The 17,588-nt window shown below is 39.9% G+C and overlaps 1 protein-coding gene across 1 annotated transcript in view; it reads right to left on the minus strand.

Annotated features, from left to right (window-relative positions):
• The window catches only part of DLG2 (discs large MAGUK scaffold protein 2), a 911,187-nt gene that overhangs the window by 853,421 nt on the left and 40,178 nt on the right, over positions 1-17,588 (minus strand). Inside the window, exon 3 of the mRNA XM_031066024.1 lies at positions 30-128. Coding sequence (XP_030921884.1) covers positions 30-128 — 99 coding nt within the window. The remainder of the gene's footprint in view (positions 1-29; positions 129-17,588) is intronic.

The following is a 17,588-nucleotide window of genomic DNA, read 5'->3' on the forward strand; positions in this document are numbered from 1 at the left end:
CATCAAAAAAAAAAAAGAATGGACAATACCTTTGTCTTCATGTCTACCACATAGTTTTCAAAAGTTGGGTTCTCCTTGTTGCATTCACCACGTTGGCCAGATCCTTCTGATCCATTGGAAGCTGCAGGCTAAAGAGCAGGGTGGAAAAAAAACATAAATAAAGTAGCTGAGATGTGTGCTTTAATTAAATTACATTTAAGCATAAAGACTATCATGCACACACAAAAGGGTACCCTGAATTCAGATAAGTATCAGGCAGCTTATACAGAAGATTTTCACCTCAATGTTTTTTCATGCAAAATTTTGTGCGTTTAATCTTACAGGCACTCTCATAGAAGTCCGTGAAAGTCTTAATAGGCTAAATCTGCAAGATGATGCTTATCATAATCTCTGTGTGACTTCGGAAAGCATTCAAGGTGCTCTGCAGCTCTTGGCAATAGAACATAAAGATAAGGAAGGAAATCAGTGCCCTGGCAAAAAGACCGGCTGACCATGATGGGGCTCTCATCTGGAGTAGCTGCACGAATTATAATATATCTCCTTACAACAATAAACAAGTTATCTGGTTTGTTTTCTTATTTCTAATTCCTGACATTCACCTTATTTTTTATAAGGTTTCATGCTTGACTAGTAACCATATGTGTAAATCTTTTAAATTCAAATGCATTTTTTTTGTTACTTTTTCTTCATTTACACAGATTTCTATCTTACATTGCTTATACAAAACCCTCATAAAACACACAGTATTTCTTCAAATAATATCTTTGGCAGAAGACATAGTAAATGTCTGTATTTGTTTTTTTCAATTTTCTGCTGGAAATCTAATATATTACTGTAGATTTTACATTAAGACAGTAAATATTACAAATGACATCTCTGTTTACAATGCTCTGCCCTGCAATAATGTACTTGAAGAGGCAGCCTTTGAATGAAACGTGATGACTGCCTCTAACTTGGATCTCAAAAAATTTCTGAGCACTCTGCAAAAGCACAAACAGGAAAGCAGGGAGGATTCAAACAAAATTCAGTTTCTTGTGCCTGTAGGTGCCAGGCATTGCAAGCACCCTGAGTGATTTACCCATCCTGTTTTAGCCTGTGCAGGCATCCCGCAGGAGTGCAGTCAATTTTAACACAACAGGCAAGAAATTGTTAGCATTTTAAGTAGAGCAGCCTTTGCCAGCACAAGTTAGAAAACAACAAGCCAGTGCCACAGAAACAGTCAAATCATACTCGCATGTGCAAATGTTCTCTCCTCTGATCCTCAGTTGTTTATTTAGGGCTCTGTCCAGCAAAAGACTGAGTGCTGGCCCCAGTCCAGCCAACTACTTAGACACGTGCTTTTAGCTTCACTGGAACCAATGGACGAGTCTTGTGCTCCAGTAAAGACCGTGTTTAAAGGCTGGATCAGGCCCAGCAGCTCAGCATTACATGGGGCTAAACACACAGGACTCCACAAGTCCTCTCTGAGGTTACAGCATTCCCTCACTCATTCCCTTGGCTGGTTTCTAGTCACCAAAGGGTGTTGAGTATCTTCCATTTGTAATCTGGAAGGGAGTAAGGCATAGAAAGACAACAAGGCCAAAATTTTCAAGGACAGCAGGAAACTGAACCCAGGTCTTGCCTCAGAGCCTACAGAAGATCCAAGCAACTCCCTGAATGTTTCTTTCAGGAAGAGAAATTTGGTTTTGCAAGGACCTAAAAAGCATGCATAAAATTTTCAGTTCATCTTTGCTTTCCTCAAATACCTGACATGTTTTTCATTGTTATTATTTACAAGCAAAAATATAAACTATTCAAATAAATACATTATTTATTTGCCCTAATCATCAAGACTTAAAGGATCCTGATCCTAAAGGAGCTCAGCTCCTGCAACTTCTCTAAAGGGTTCTGACAAGCTTCAGCAGAAACTTCTATGGTAACATTTATCAAATGACTGTAGCTGCAGAACAGGATAAGAAACTTACTTTGTTTACATTTTACATGTTTTTTCTCACATTTTTCACCATTAGTTGGCTCCAATATTTTGAAAGAACATAATATCATAAGATGCTATTAAATGGTTCCATTGTTTTTCTTAGGGAAATGGGTCACAAATTCATTGTAAAGAGCAGAAAATCAATGACATTGGGGGTTCAAACAGCTCAAGTGAGAGTAATTGTAATAAATCTGGAACATCTCGCTGTTCCTGTGTATTAGGGTTCAGTAATCATTAGCAAAATAATACATGGTTTTCCAACTTCAGCAAAGCATATGTTAGAAATCCATCTGAACACCAAGACATATTTAATTCTGTGTTATGAAATACATGGGACTGTATAATCCAAGAGGCAGAAAGAATACTTGCTGTGCATTGGGACAGATTTATTAAAAACTAACAATCTTGGATTACAGTCTTTTCTTATTCTTGATTACATACAACCTCCCTTTGGAGGCCAACAAAAAGTCTGTCCTGCTTAAAATTATTTGTATACTTTTAGCCAAAAGCTGCCTGCCCATGCAAAAGAAGTGTTTCAGCAACACCTAATTATTCCTGAACCAGGACCAGGAGATGCAGAACGGGCAGCCCCACCATGACACACTACAAATGTAGTGGACAGCATGCACTGTGCTCACACTTCCTTGCAGGAGGTTCTGGAAATAATGACTTCAAGCTTGAACTACAATTACTGCCAAAACTATAGACTTTTTATCACACCCCTGTATCTAGAGGGCTGGTAGTTGGAACAGCTCTATCTTCCTCTTCACAGAAGAAAGCATGATCTTATTCTCTGCAAACTGGTCAGAGAAACTGAAGAGATTTCACAAGCAAATGTAGCAAGGGCAGATCAAAAATTCACTTGGTAACATTACTCACATGGTTAGTAACCATGAGCCTTTCAGATCACACCTAAAGCAACCTTCTAATTTTGTGCATAATTAACACTAATCTATTTAGATTACAATTAACAGATTCTATTTAGACCATAATCTCTTCAACATGTCTCTTTCATTGTGCAAACTCACACCATTATTTAAATATTTATTAATAAAATAATAACCACATTACCTACCTTGCTAATTATGTCTAATTTTAACAGAGCTCAGTGAAGTTTCTCTGTGCTTATAACACATCTTGCAGGTAGCTTTTTAGGACATCCACAATTGACACAATCAAGTGACAATAAAACTCTGCCTGATTACTTTTTGCCAAAGTACATAGATACGTGTTATGAAAGACTAAGTCACCAGTTCCACTTTCAGCAGGCTCCAGTTCCTGTCTGAGCCAGCAATCAGACAGAAGGAGCATCTGCCCTCACAGGCAATCATGGCATATGAGGCTTCCGTGAGTTTCTATGGGAGGTCCTCCTGCAGCAGCCAAGCCACGGAATAATGGTGGATGAACTCCCCAGTCTAGCATAAGAACTTACAGAATTTCCAGAATTTATACCAGATATATTAATAGGAGAACTTATAACCATCCCCAGTAGTTACCACATGTTTATTTCTTGGGGTGAAGCCCAAAACTGAGAATATACAAAATATTTTTAAAAAACCAGGAAACATACGTGCAAACTTTATTCTGCTCTTCCACAGTCTAAGATATTGTTTCCAGAACTTTGAATTTATTTACACACATGGAATATTTTCTAGAGCAGATGTGGCTAGAAAAGGCTGATGAGCTCTATAAAGGGCCCAGGAGGGTGGGTGGAAGCGTAAGGAACTTCAGTCCATGAGCCCAAATAAGTGTGCAACTGCCTTCGGGCTCAGAGAGCTAAAGCACCTTCCCCTACAGCCACTGGCTTGGGGAACACTCTGCTCTATGCTGTTAGTGAGAGAAGTTCAAAACAGAGGCTGCCCAAGATGTCTTTGGGCACTTTGGATCACCAGTTGGTAGCTCTGCTCCAGTCCCATGAGAGCCTGTCAATAAATGCCTGCTTGCCCTAAGTCATTTGCATGAGGAGAGGAAAGGAATAAAAAACCCCAGTGATTTGTTAACTTTTGGATGCTGATATCTGTCAGGAAATCTATCATCTTGCTAACCAAATGCTCCCAGAAACATATTGTTCTGAGAGATACTGCTTGTATTTAATTAACTTTTCTACAGCAAGCATATTTGAAAATCATTAGAACATCTAAAAAGCTACATTTCAAAATAATATATGCTGGAATTATCCATTTTGCAGGACACTGATGTAAATTAATTCATTCAGCAGCTATGTTGGAGTAGAAAGCAACCTGAGCTGAACTGAGATGCTCAGCAGGACACTGCTACTAGCAAAGAACAGAGCACACCTCTGTGCCAGGTACAGCCAACCTGCTCACGCTCTGCTCAAGCTGTGTGTGAACCAGAACTGGACTCAAGTCAAATTCATCCTTTACAACGTGCCAGCAACAGCACAAATGCCTTCTGTGCCTGTGATCTGTCCTCCAAGCTCTGCACCTTTCTGCCGTACCTATGCAGAGTTGACAGCTCTCCTAAATGTGCTGTCAATATCACTGGACCACAGGAAAAAGAAAAAAAAATAGAAAAAAAATTGTACATCTTGGACAGGGTGTGGAAGACAAAGCATCATTGAGGGCTTGATGAGTTTTTCCTGCCATGCCATGCAGAGAAATAATCCTAGAGAACATAAGATGATGTGCTTTGCTAGTCCTATTTCTATGCTTCTTACATTCCTTATTACAGGAAGAAATATCATTCAACAAATTTTTTTGACAGGATATGACTTTCATCAATATCACTGAAAAGTCAGACAATCCCAGAGCAGGTCATACTAGAAATAAAAGTCAGAAATATAATCCCACAGAAATCAAGCAGTTTAATTTGCCTCAGCTGGGCCTAAATTTCAACCCAGAAATAATATAGCAGAGCTTTCTTTTCTAATTCAGTATTTCTAAGGCCCTATAGAAAGGCATAGTTCCATGTCAAATGATTTAGATGTCAGAAAGGATTTTATTTCCATTTCCACGTTAGGGTTTCTTGTTCATTTTTTGATGACATCAAGGTTTGCTCCATATCACATTGCATTAGCTCAGACTTTGCAGCTGTCTTAAGTCAGGGTGATATTGTAGAGCACTATGAGGTCCCATGGCTAAGCCCTGCAAGAATATCCTTCAATCCCTTCTGCACCAGTCTTCCCAATATGACCAGTAAATGTGAATGAAGAAAAATACACATTTGAGTATGGATTCTACTGTACAAATCCCATCACAGGTGTTTTATTTTTTTTTAAGTTATTGTATTTGAAAGTGAGCATTAATATCACAATAATATTTAGTTTGCCCTGGGATTTTTATTATTTCACTTTAACTAATATGGATTCAACCTTTCAGAAAATTTTATGACGGCTCTAAAGAGTGTTACAGCTCAGGAACAATTATCTGGCTGTGGACTTGTGTCTCGGAAAGGTCAGGATCTGATTTAATGCTGCTCCACCCTCCTGAGAGCAAATCTTGCTCTCAGTGTGTTTCTGGATGTCAGAATGTCACTGGTGAACTTTGCATTTGTTCGTCCCTGATACATATTTGACCATTCACTAAAAGCTCTCATCCAAGCCATCAGTTACCAGAGTAGGTACTTTTGCTGGACTAATACAAAACCCACACTCACACCTGATTTCCCTCACTATCTGTATCACACAATTATCTAGCTGCACTGTGACTCTGGATCTACAGCAACTCAACTGACTTTGCAGGCAGGGAATTCAGGCAGGGAGGAGACAGTAACTCACACACCAGCTTTTCTCCTCCCAGACAGAGAGTTCAGATGAAGCTGGCTGGAGTCAGCTGGCCCCACAAACTCAAACCTGATGACTGACCTGAAGACACACACAGGATTCATTTTGCTGATCCGAGCTGTGTCTCCAGTGTCACTTGTTATAGAATCATAGACTGGTTTGGTTGGAAGGGAACTTTAAAGGTCACCTGTTCCAATGCCCCAGCCACAGGCAGGGACACCTTCCACTAGAGCAGCTTGCTCAGAGTTCCATCCAGCCTGACCTTGAATGATACCAGGGGTGGGTCACCCACCACTTCTCTGAACAAGCTGTTTCAGTCTTTCATCACTCTCATTGTAAAAAAAACTTATTTCTTATATATAAATCTAAACCCACTCTCCTTTAGTTTAAAACCATTACTCCTTGTCCTACCACAGCATTCTCCACAAAAAAGTTTGTGCCCATCTTTTTGATAAGTTCCTTTTACTTACTGGAAGGTGCTCTAAGGTCTCCCAGGAGCCTTCTCTTCTCCAGGTTGAAAACTCCAGCTCTCTCAGCCTGACTTCATAGGAGACATGCTCCAGCCCTATCCTCTGGACTCATTCCAACAGTCCACATCTCTCCCACATTGTGACCTGGATGCACTATTCCAGGAGAGGTCTCAGGAGAGAGAAGTAAGGGGGCAGAAAAGAGAAGAGCTTATGCAGAGCTTTATTTTCAAGCTGGGAAACAAATCAAGGCACTCATGTGTCTCCTTCCCCAGGCAGCAGAGAGTCACCAAGGTCACACAATGGTGGACTCTGCCATGTGTGATAAGTGGGGAGGGAAGGGAAGGGAGCAGGGCACTATGCAGGAACCAGAGCCCCTGCAAACACAAGCCTTGAGAGGTCTGTTGCTGAAATACAGTCTCCCCTGCTGAGACCTGGCACAGTGAATAGCAGTGGTTGGCAGGATCTGATGTGGCAAAGAGAAAAAATGACCGAGAAAAAAAATCACAAAGATTAACTCTGCAGCTAGGATGAAGAGATAAATAATTTACAGTTCAGATGCATGAAAATGACACTCAAAGAATGAGACTGGAGAGACTGGTTACAGTTTTCAGGCAGACACACCCCAGCTGTAGCTCTGTGCCAGGCAGATATCTGCCCGCAAGAAATGGAGACAATTAACTAATGCATTGCTGATGGGGTATTTTCCAAAAATTCGTGGTAGCAGTGTATTTAAACTCCATAGGGCAAATTTAGACACCTCTGAATGTGAGAATGAATGAGATTAAAACATTAAACAAATAAATGCATTTTCCTCAGCTCACTGGGATCTGAGATCATTCTCCTCATTCCTTTACCTTTCAGCTATCAGCCTGCACTATGCTGGGCATAAAGAAGATAAAACATGAAGAGTAATTTGGGATATTAAAGATCTATTTCTTTCAAATAAAGCAGAAGCTATTACTGAACTCTTATGAAGGCTGGAGGAAAAGGACTAGAAAAATTAAAAGGCTGAACATAATTAATGAATGCTCATTTAGAATTCACTATCATAAAATATCCTGGAAGCAAAATCTACAGCTGAAGAGGGCAGGCTGAATGCAGAAACAAGCTCTGGAAGGAGCTCAGTGTGCACTGTATCAAACTGAGAAGAAAGACAGGGAGCTGTGGCTGCTGGGAGATCCCTTCAAGCATGGAGTAACGACAACTGGCAAGAGGCTCTGCAAGCAGAAAGGTCACCTGCAGCAAGAGTGACGTGCTAAGGCACATGGTTTGATTCCAGTTGTGTCCACCTGCACACATTCACACTGACATCTTATTCATTAGCTTCAGTGGACTCCCTCCACACTTTAGCTCACATTAGTGAAATCACCATCTTGCCGTGAAAATAAGTAGACCACAGCTAGAAGCAAATGCAAATACTTGGAAACAGAAAAAAAAAAAAGTAAGTCATTAATTGTAAGGGAAAACATGACTAATGATTTTAAATTAAATAATCTTTGCATGCTATTTTAATTAGCAAGGATAATGTTTATTTTACTTACATAGAAGTTCTGGATGCATAAATTCCAACCTACATATTTCAGTTGCCATAACAACTTGATACATTTATTCTCTTGTGTCATTTTTATTGCATCAGTGTAGATTTATACTTCTTTTAACAACCAGGAAAGAAAAAAAAAAGCCAACTGCTTTGGTTGCTATAATAACACACTATTTTTTAATTGTGCTTTTCATATTTAATTCTTCTTGAAATCAACACTATTTTTCTCCAAAGATGTTCCTAGCACAGTGCAGAAAATTCACTACCAATTTCAGGGCTCAGTGTTGGGTCTGTCAAAAATCCCAAGGATATGTACAGCCCTTTGGCTCAACTACTACTCCAGTAGTCTCCCCTAGGATATATAGCTTGAGGTCAAGTTCTTAACAGAAGACCTACAGAGCAAGTCTAGGTCCCCAGTTAGTGCATATTTCCCTGAAAACCAGAAATAAATTAAATTCATATCTTTTTTTAATTAAATTAACACCTTTCTTCAGAAAGGTGCACAATAGATTTGAAGCAGCATACCTAACTGCAGAGATGCAAAACAGTTTAGCAAATCACTGCAGCATGCTCCAGGCCAGGAGGATCTTAAAAGAGCAATTTCCACATTTCATACACACTGGTGTAGCACATGATGAGCTTAACCACACTTTTATCCAGGGACAGAACTGGTTCCTAAACTCTTGGGGCCTCCAAGGAATTGGATCAAATCTTTTGAAGGTACAGTCAATTGGCACTATGATGGAAAGAAGAGAGAGAATAGGGACAGCCTTTGTCCTTCCCTCTGTGCAGCGTAGCAGAGCCTGCTGTTGCCCATTGACCTTTCCCAATTCTGCACCCCTGCAAATGGGCCCTTTCCAATTAAATTGCAATTACCTAACTGCTGATGTTGCTTTTCTATCTGGGCCCCTGTAACAGTCATAATGAGAGAGACTGTATTAATTACTATCAATTATATTCAGGCACAAGGTGAAGAACTGCTTAGTAACCATTGTTCCATACAGCTGGCATGGACTGACCTCAGATTAGAGATAATAGGACATTTATGAATGTAAGGTTAGAGTTTTTGATGGAGATAGACTAAGTGAAATGGCTCCTGTGGGCTGCCTTGGCCTCTGGGGGCAGCTCTTCATTTATTTCTAACTATAATACCTCTACTTTGGTCATGAAAGTTAGAATGGTTGCTTTCAACGGACTGTGTGCCTCTCAGTTGTCAGGAGAACAAGAGTCGGTATGTCCACAAAGAGCTTAGGACAAGATCTAGCCCTTATTGCAGTCTTCCAGTACATAGAGAGGCCGCCAGACAGCTGGAGAGGGACTTTTGACAAGGGCACACAGTGATGGTACAAGGGGGAATGACTTTAAACTGAAAGAGGACAAGTCTAGGTTGGGTACTAAGAAGAAATTCTTCACCAAGAGACTGGTAAGGCACTGGAACAAGTTGCCCAGAGAAGCTACAGATGTTCCAGCCATAGAACTGTTGGAGGCCAGGCTGGATGGGACTTTGTGTAGCCTGGTCTACTGGAAGGTGTTCCTGTCTGTGGCAGGGGATTGGAACTAGAAGATCTTTAAGGCCCCTTCCAACCCAAATCCTTCTGTGATTCTAACTCAAAACAGTGCCCAAGAGTGGTATGTACTGCATGATAACCTTGCAGGAAATATGCTTAAATAAGGACTCACTCAGATAAAGTGAAATCTGATTTATCTCATGATGTGCTGCAGGTCCATAGCAAATCCAAGAATAGAATCCACTCTCCTGTCTCCTCCAATGGCCCACACAGATTCTTCCTATTTACACACATCTCCAGAGAAATTACAGAGGAGGAAACTATCCACATTTCACTTGAGATTAAATTTTGTGTCTTTTTTTGCCAGAAATGGTGAAATTAAGTCAATCTACTCAATAGCAGTAATAAAACCAGTCCCATTTTGAGAGCAGGACTGATGTATCATAAAGTGATATTTAGGATAACCAAAGGTGTTTTATGCTAATACAATATAAAGCCTGCATTAAATAAAAGAAAAAAGAACCTCAAACCATCAACAAAACCACAAGATCAAAGCCATGAAGAATATTGCAATGACTTTTACTTCTCAAGATAGTTTTGCTTGAAGCATCCTAAACCTTGGTATAGAAGAATATTTGTTTCAGCCAGAGCCATAGGGAGGGGAAATAAGCAGTGGCTGTCATCACAGTGGAAAGCTGCCTTGCTAAGTCATGGCTGCAGAGCTCCACAATCATATATACTCATGCTGACATGCAGAAAGACTGTAGCTAAACAAAACCTTTGGCAAAACATAGTGCCATATCTCTTCATCCAACTTCCTTCCTACAAAGCATTACAAAGTGCTTCACACCAATATATATCAAAGAGAAAGGACCCAAAAGGCAAGTTAAGTAGAATGAATCAGGTCATTAAACTGCAGATTACATCATCACACTCCCTAAGCTGATAACCAGACAACAGAGTGAAGTAAAAGGGAAAACAACATTCCCTGAATATTTTGTAGAAGGTTGCGCTCCATGGATCTGCCAATGCTTGACAATTGCCTTTGTGACAACTGTCACAACCTCAATGCTGGATGAGAATCTTTCATTGCCTCCTGGGGAGATGGCAGAAACCTGTATTTTGTATGAGGATCCAAGAACTATTAACATTAGCCATTTACCAAGGTTATTAAAAAATTATGGACTGTACAGGGGTTTAAGCTTCTGTGAGCACAAAAGCGTAAGGGCTACTGAGACTTAATTAAATAAATTTCATTTCCAACTGCAGTTGACACTGAGAAAAGGTGCAGGTGCCTCTGTATCAGGCAATGCCAAGAGTTGCATTGACTGTGTAATGCCCCTTCCATGCATACTACCTTGCACAGTCCATATGGATCCTGGATCAGGAATCCTTCAGAGGTACCAGCTCGAGTTGACCTGAGAAACAGTGCCCTTATCACAGCTCACTGACACTGAGATTCACATGACAATATCAGAAGGGAAACCCTGAATGAGGCAATAAATCCAGTCTAAAAACTGTCTGACTGCAACAACTCACCCTAAAGGTCTTTGCAACTCTCTGCATTTGCAATCTGTCCATGTGCTTAGGTAAGACTTTCTCCTTTTGCTGGGATGTGTCTGTCATTGAGGAGGCTGGTTTGGGTAGAGATGTACATACCAACTTGGAAGAACGTCAGATGAAAAATTTGAAAATACTTTCACTGTTGAAGAATATTTGCTTGAAACCTCCCAAATCACCTTTATTACCATTACTGTACAACCTCACCTCTCATTAGCAGAGGCTCAAATTCCAATTCTGGTTTTATTCAGAAGCCTTATAACAACTTGGATGCTTGTTAATGCAAACAGAACACAGGTCTGTGTGCTATTCTGTATATTTAGCTGTCCTGGTTTCAGCTGGCATAGAGTTAATTTTCTTCCTAGAAGCTGGTAGAGGGCTGTTTTGGATTTAGGATGAGAATAAAGTTGATAAGACATTGATGTTTTAGTTGTTGCTAAGCAATGTTTACACTAAGCCAAGGACTTTTCTCACACCAGCCCACCAGCGAGAAGGCTGGAGGAGCACAAGAACCTGGGAAGAGACAGCCGGGACAGCAGACCCCAAGTATTCCAAAGGAGATCCCATACTATATGGCACCATGATCAGTATGAAAGTCGGGGGAAAGCTGGCCACAGGTCACTGCTCAGGCACTGACTGGTCACTGGTCAGTAGATGGAAGGTCTAACTTGTTTTGAATATTCAAAAATCTTTATTATTGTTGCTATTACTATTTTCCCTTCCATTTCTGCTCTGTCAAAAAGCTTTGTCTAAAATCCCAAGTTTTACTTTTATTTCCCCCAATTCCTTCCTCCACCCCACTGAGAAGGGGTGAATCGGGAAGGGGCTGTGTGATGTTTAGGCACCTGACAGGTTAAACCACGACAGCAACCCCCATCTTGACAACCTATTGCATTATTACCACCACCAGGTTAATACCACATTTCACTAGCTTATAAACAAAGCTGAAGCCAGGCAAGATCACTTTCTGGACACGTTTCTCTGTAGTACTTAGTCAAAAAGGGGTCACTAGAGACGGCCCTAAAAGAGGTGGTGGATTCTAACATTGCACTTTTAAAGGCTGTGGGCAAAAATGTAGTTTCTACTATTAAGAAAAATACCTGTAATCAGCGATGTAATTTCACGGTTTGGGAACATCTCCACATCTGTTCTCTTAGCTATAGTTAACTAAGAATATTCTTTTGAATATCTGTGACCAACATCCTGATGCCACTTCACAAAGGCAATCCAAGCCCTCATCTTCTTTTGGCTGAGCTACAGCAAAGCCCTGTGAAGCCAGGCACAAAGATTGGTTTTCCAAGATCATTACAACTTGAGCACTCCTTTCTGTTCAGCATTGAGCAAGGATGCCAGATCAGTCCTCCCCTCTGTGTGAGGACTATCCATAGAACAGAGCACCAATATAAGGAGGGGTTTGTTCCCTGTCCGAGGGTAAGATGATCACAACATGCAACCAAAGAGCAACATACGATGATTCTAAACCTCAAAACTAACAGACTTGTCCCCCCTAAGTGCAGAGATATCTGAATATCAGGCACATTCCCTAGATGGGGGAAAAAACCAAGGAATCCAATAAATAAATTGATATTAAATTAAGAAGCAGCATTAATAAATACACCTATGGCTGCAGAAGATGGACTGTTTCAGGCAATAATGTATTCAGCATCCTGAATACTGAAACATCTAATTACAGGGTTGCTGCTGACCTAGCAAAGACACCGCTGGGTGTGCCGCAAGCATTTTCTGTCCAAAATCGTACAAGATATCTCAAAAACAGAATTCTGATTACATAAGTAAAGGCATATGTCTGTCATGAATCTTCATACTGCTCAGTAAGACACAAAGTCATCAGCTTTGTTACCTATGCTTTTCTACAGTACACAACCACAAAAAATGTGTGAGAGACGACACCAGCTTGGCGTAATGACTGATCTGAAATCTCTCAAGGGATCCTTTCACTTCTTCTTGTGGTAATTAGCAAATCCACACAGATTAAACTTGTTTTAAGAGTTCATTAAAACAACAATAATTTAAAAGTTACCATTGCTTTGTTTACACCAGAGTTTCAAAAGCCGCCTTCTGAGAAAATGGACTTCAAATCCACTATATCTGTTACTGCTAATTCCATTTTTTTCCAGCTCACACAAGAGCTGTTTAACTTGTCTCTTCTCAGGAAGAGACACCATGACTACTTGGAAGTGCTGAGCTAAAATAAATAAATAAATAAATAAATAAATATACACACACACACACAGTGACAGGGCACAGCATTTCTGAAAACCAGGTAGGCTCTACACTTCTGGAAGGAACTGGAAGACCTGGGAAAATTTCATCATTTTGGTTTGTCCTTTCAGAGAAAAAATGTTATACAGCTACAGCAGTGAACTGAACACCACTATTTGGGCTATAACTGTTGAGCAACAAGGCTGCCTTCATGTCAGAAAAGCACAAGAAGCCATACATATCAGCTGAGGTGCAGCCAGAATGCTAAATCCACTCAAAGGCACAGAGATCCATTTGCAGCTTCAATCATTTTTCCCCACTGGTATTGTGCAAGTCTGTGCAAGCTGACGGAAGTGTGAGATCCAGCTAAGGTGACGTTTTTTAGACATGAGATATTTGAGCTATATTAAAAATTCCGTTTCAGAACTCATCTGTCAAACTAGTTTTCTGGGTTGGGGGGTGTGGGAGGAAATAGGCATCACACAGAGACATTAACCAATATCCAGCACAAGATCTGTATTGGGTTAATACATGAAGGTTCTGTTCTATTACACTGTCCATTTCAGTTCAAGACAAGAGAAACTGGAGAAGCAAGAGCAAACAGTGGGACAATAATGATCAAGAGAAGGAGAATATTGTAGCAGGTATTCTTGCTATGACTGCAACCACCTCTTCTTTCAGGACAAAACAGAATTTTGAAGATGAAATGAGATAGTTACATAGCTTTCTCTGAAAAGCTTCTGTGCACAGGGGGTGACAATACCAGGAAAGTTCCTCACTGAATATGTCATGAAGAGCTGAAGAAGCAGATGTGGAAGTCAAAAGTTAGTGAGGCACAGGAGCAGACATGCAGAGAGATGACAGACCTTAGGAATAAGACAAAGTGGTAATTGATAGTAGAAGGGTGGACGTTAACAGAGGCTTACAACAGCAAGGCAAATATGGTTAAAGAAATTAGCTCAGAAAGCTATCTCTATGAAGAGACCGTCCATTTGGATAGGTAAATGGATCAAGATTACATGGGGAAAAGAAACATATTCCTAAAGGTTCTTTTCAAGCAGGAAGAGAGTGACAAAGAGTGAAATTCACTCCTTCATAGTACACAAAGGTCTAGGCCAGTGCTTAATTCACAATCCACCTAAATATTATAATGGCAAACAAGCAGTAAATTGTCTCATCTCTAAACCTGGGGCAGCTTTCACAATAACCTGTGACAGATTAAAGTGGCATGAGTGAGGCTCAAGGACAAGCAAACGTGTAAATGTACAAGCTGAAACACATAACATCCCATGTTTCAGTACTTCTCTAGTATTTATAACTATACTATTAAAAAAAAACCAAACAACTGTGGAGATAAGTTATATTTTCAAGTTGACAGCTTCCTTTTCATTTACCAGGTTGTTCTGTGGGGATTGTATTTATGATTTGCTAAAACCTGAAAGTATCTGTTCCAGATTATAAAAAAACTAAATAAAAGAGGCTGGATATTTTCTCTTTCATATACATTTATCTTACTAAGCAAAGATACGTTCATCTATCCAAGAAATCACTCCCAGGGTGACCTTTATGTGATCCAGAAGTCTTGGGGTGATATAATTCTTTATTCTTGGGAACTATTTAAGAAACATTTTAATAAAGAAGTATTGGTAGACTGCAAAAATATATAATGGACTCTTAAACCTCTCTATGGAGACTTGTGTCCTTTGCACATGGAGAGCAGTGAATTCTCTTGCTTAGTTGCTCAGATTGGTGAAGAATCAGAGTTAATAAATAGGTGAGACAAATTGTTCTGAAATATTTTTAGAATTAATCTTAACTAGAGTACATTTGTCCCCGAATATCAATTTTACAGAACTCTTACAGCTTTATAGGATTAAGAAGTATACTTTAGGAGCTGATGTACTTGTTTTTGCAGGTAGCTAAAATATAACTTCTCAGAGTCTTATTAGAAACAATGAATTATATCACAAACTGTTCAGAGGAACTGCTAGCTTGTGGAAGAAGCTTCATGGGACATTCTGGTATTTTTATGTTCATAATTTTTTCAGACTAATCTGGTATTCCCTTGCTGAAACATATAATGGTTTAGGAAAATTATTTTAGAAAAAATACATTAAAATTGCAAGAGTTGTTAAGTGATATTTTCAAACTAGATCTATAATTTTTGACCTTGATAGACAGAAGTGGAATTTACACAATAGCCTGACCTCAATGCTTATCATAATAGAGACTTGCTGCTTAATTAAAAGTTTGGCTCATTCTGTATGCTTGTTGATACTCAGGCACATTTTCATTGGAGAAAATTATTGTTTCTGGTCCCTCGCAGCTGTTCTGGCCTGCTCCCAATCCTTTGCAGATGTAATAACAAATCACAGATCAAAAAACTGCCTGGAGGTTGTTTGATAGGCATATTATATAAATGTGAAAAAAAAATACACCCAAATAAACCTGTTGTGGAGGATGTGACTCTTTCATCGATGCTGATCTATTTAATTTAATATCAAGATCCCAGATCCATCCCACTAATGTCAGTAGAAAACAATTATTAAACTAAACAATCAGATCTTCCTGTCAAAAAGGACATATTGAAAGCAGTGAGTCCTCTAAACCCTCATGCAGGGCACACCAACACGATCATGATGTTAAACTAAAATCACAGAATCATAAAATATCTTCAGCTGGAAGGGAACCACAGCGGTCATTGAATCCGACTCCTGGCCCTGCACAGGACAGCCCCAAAAGTCACACCATGTTCCTTAAGGTGTTGTCCAAACACTTCTTGACCTCTGTCAGGCTTGGTGCCTGAGAAGTGACCACTTCCCTGAGGAGCCTGTTCCAGTGCCCAGTCACCCTCTGGGTGAAGAACCTTTTCCTAATATCCAACCTAAACCTCCCCACAAAACTTTAGGCCATTCCCTTGGGTGTTATTGCAGGTCACCAGAGACAAGAGGTCAGTGCTTCTCCTTTGAGGAAATTGCAGACTGCAATGAGATCTCCCCTCAGCCTCCTCTTCTCCAGGCTGAACAGACCAAGTGCCCTCAGCCACTCTTCATATGGCTTTCCCTCAGGACCCTTCACCATCCTCATGGCCCTCCTTTGGACACTCTCTAATAGCTTTATATCTTATATTATGGTGCCCAAAATTGCACTGGAGGTGAGGCTGCCCCAGTGCAGAGCAGAGCAGAACAATCCCCTCCCTTGCCTGGCCATGCTGTGTCTGATGCCCCCCAGGACATGCTTGGCTCTCCTGACTGCCAGGGCACTGCTGAGACATGTTCAGTTTGCCATTAATCAGGAACCCCAGGTCCCTTTCCCCTGCACTGTGAAAAAGTGAGAGGAAACAATGGAAAAGGCTTTTTATCATGAGCATGTCTAACTATGCAAACACAAGGAGATGGCAAAAGCAGAATGATGTCTCGTTCCAAGCCTGGTCCGTGGGCCAGAAAGTGTCTGTTTAGAGAGTGCCATGATCTGTATGTTGCCCTACTCTCAGCATCACAAGAGCATTTCTGTCCACAGGATGACCCTGTTCTGCATAGATACAACTTGGTTTAAAATGGAAACATCGGCCTGACCATATTAAAACACATTCAGAAACAACTCTAAAATGACATTTAACAGACGCTCTGGCACTCATGTTATTGACAAGCTACAGAACAAATAACAAATTTATAAATAGAGACCCAGCATGGATACCTAGTATGGGCAAGGCATTTAACTGCAGCTAGTAATAAATAAGGGTTTTAATAACACAGTGACTTTGCAGTTACCCATTTCTAAACATTAGTCAACCCAGCTGAGAAGAAAAGGAAAGTGTTTAAAATAATCTCTTCAAGTAAAGAAAAACTTAATAGTGCATTAAAAAAATTAAATTACAAAGCTACTATATATTAAATAATAATAATAAACCTAACAAACACGGAGCTAAGCTTCAGCATTGTTGTTCAATAATTATCTGGTAAGGGTTGTTACACATCCTTGGTTGCAAAAGGAAAATGACTAGTGAAACACACACCAAGATGTCACTTATACTCTACCCCTTAAAAAGACTGCTGCTGTCTTGAAGGAGAACTTAGTGCCAAATAGAATTACTTGGGAATTGGCTCTGGCACAAAATCAACCCACAGACACAAACTGCATTTGATCAGATAAATGTATACTATAGTGCTAAATCTAGTGAAGAAACAGATGCATAAAACTCAATGTTTTGAACCCTTCTAATGAAACACTATAGTTGATCATACCTAATGACTCTTGCATATTAAGTATAATCACTTAAAGAGAATCAAATGTGGCTCCTGGGACTAAATCAAGCCATACAAATTAAGCTGTACCCAGTTACAAACAAAGAAAACAAACAAAATTCCAGAGAAGAGACTGAATTTCCATAGGCACACGTACAAGGGGCTGCAGTTCCATGTTTTTTAGACAAGCTGTTAAACAGATTAATGGTTTGTTAATTGCTTCAGGCAGAAGATTTTAAAGTAAGGGTTTTACTACTGGAACTTTTAAGCCAGCACTTAGAGGACAAAGAAGTAATTACAGTGTTTATAATAGCTGGGTACAAGCA

The sequence above is a fragment of the Geospiza fortis genome, unplaced genomic scaffold (genome assembly GCF_000277835.1).
Source record: "Geospiza fortis unplaced genomic scaffold, GeoFor_1.0 scaffold16, whole genome shotgun sequence".
In the NCBI taxonomy this organism is placed as follows: Eukaryota; Metazoa; Chordata; class Aves; order Passeriformes; family Thraupidae; genus Geospiza; species Geospiza fortis.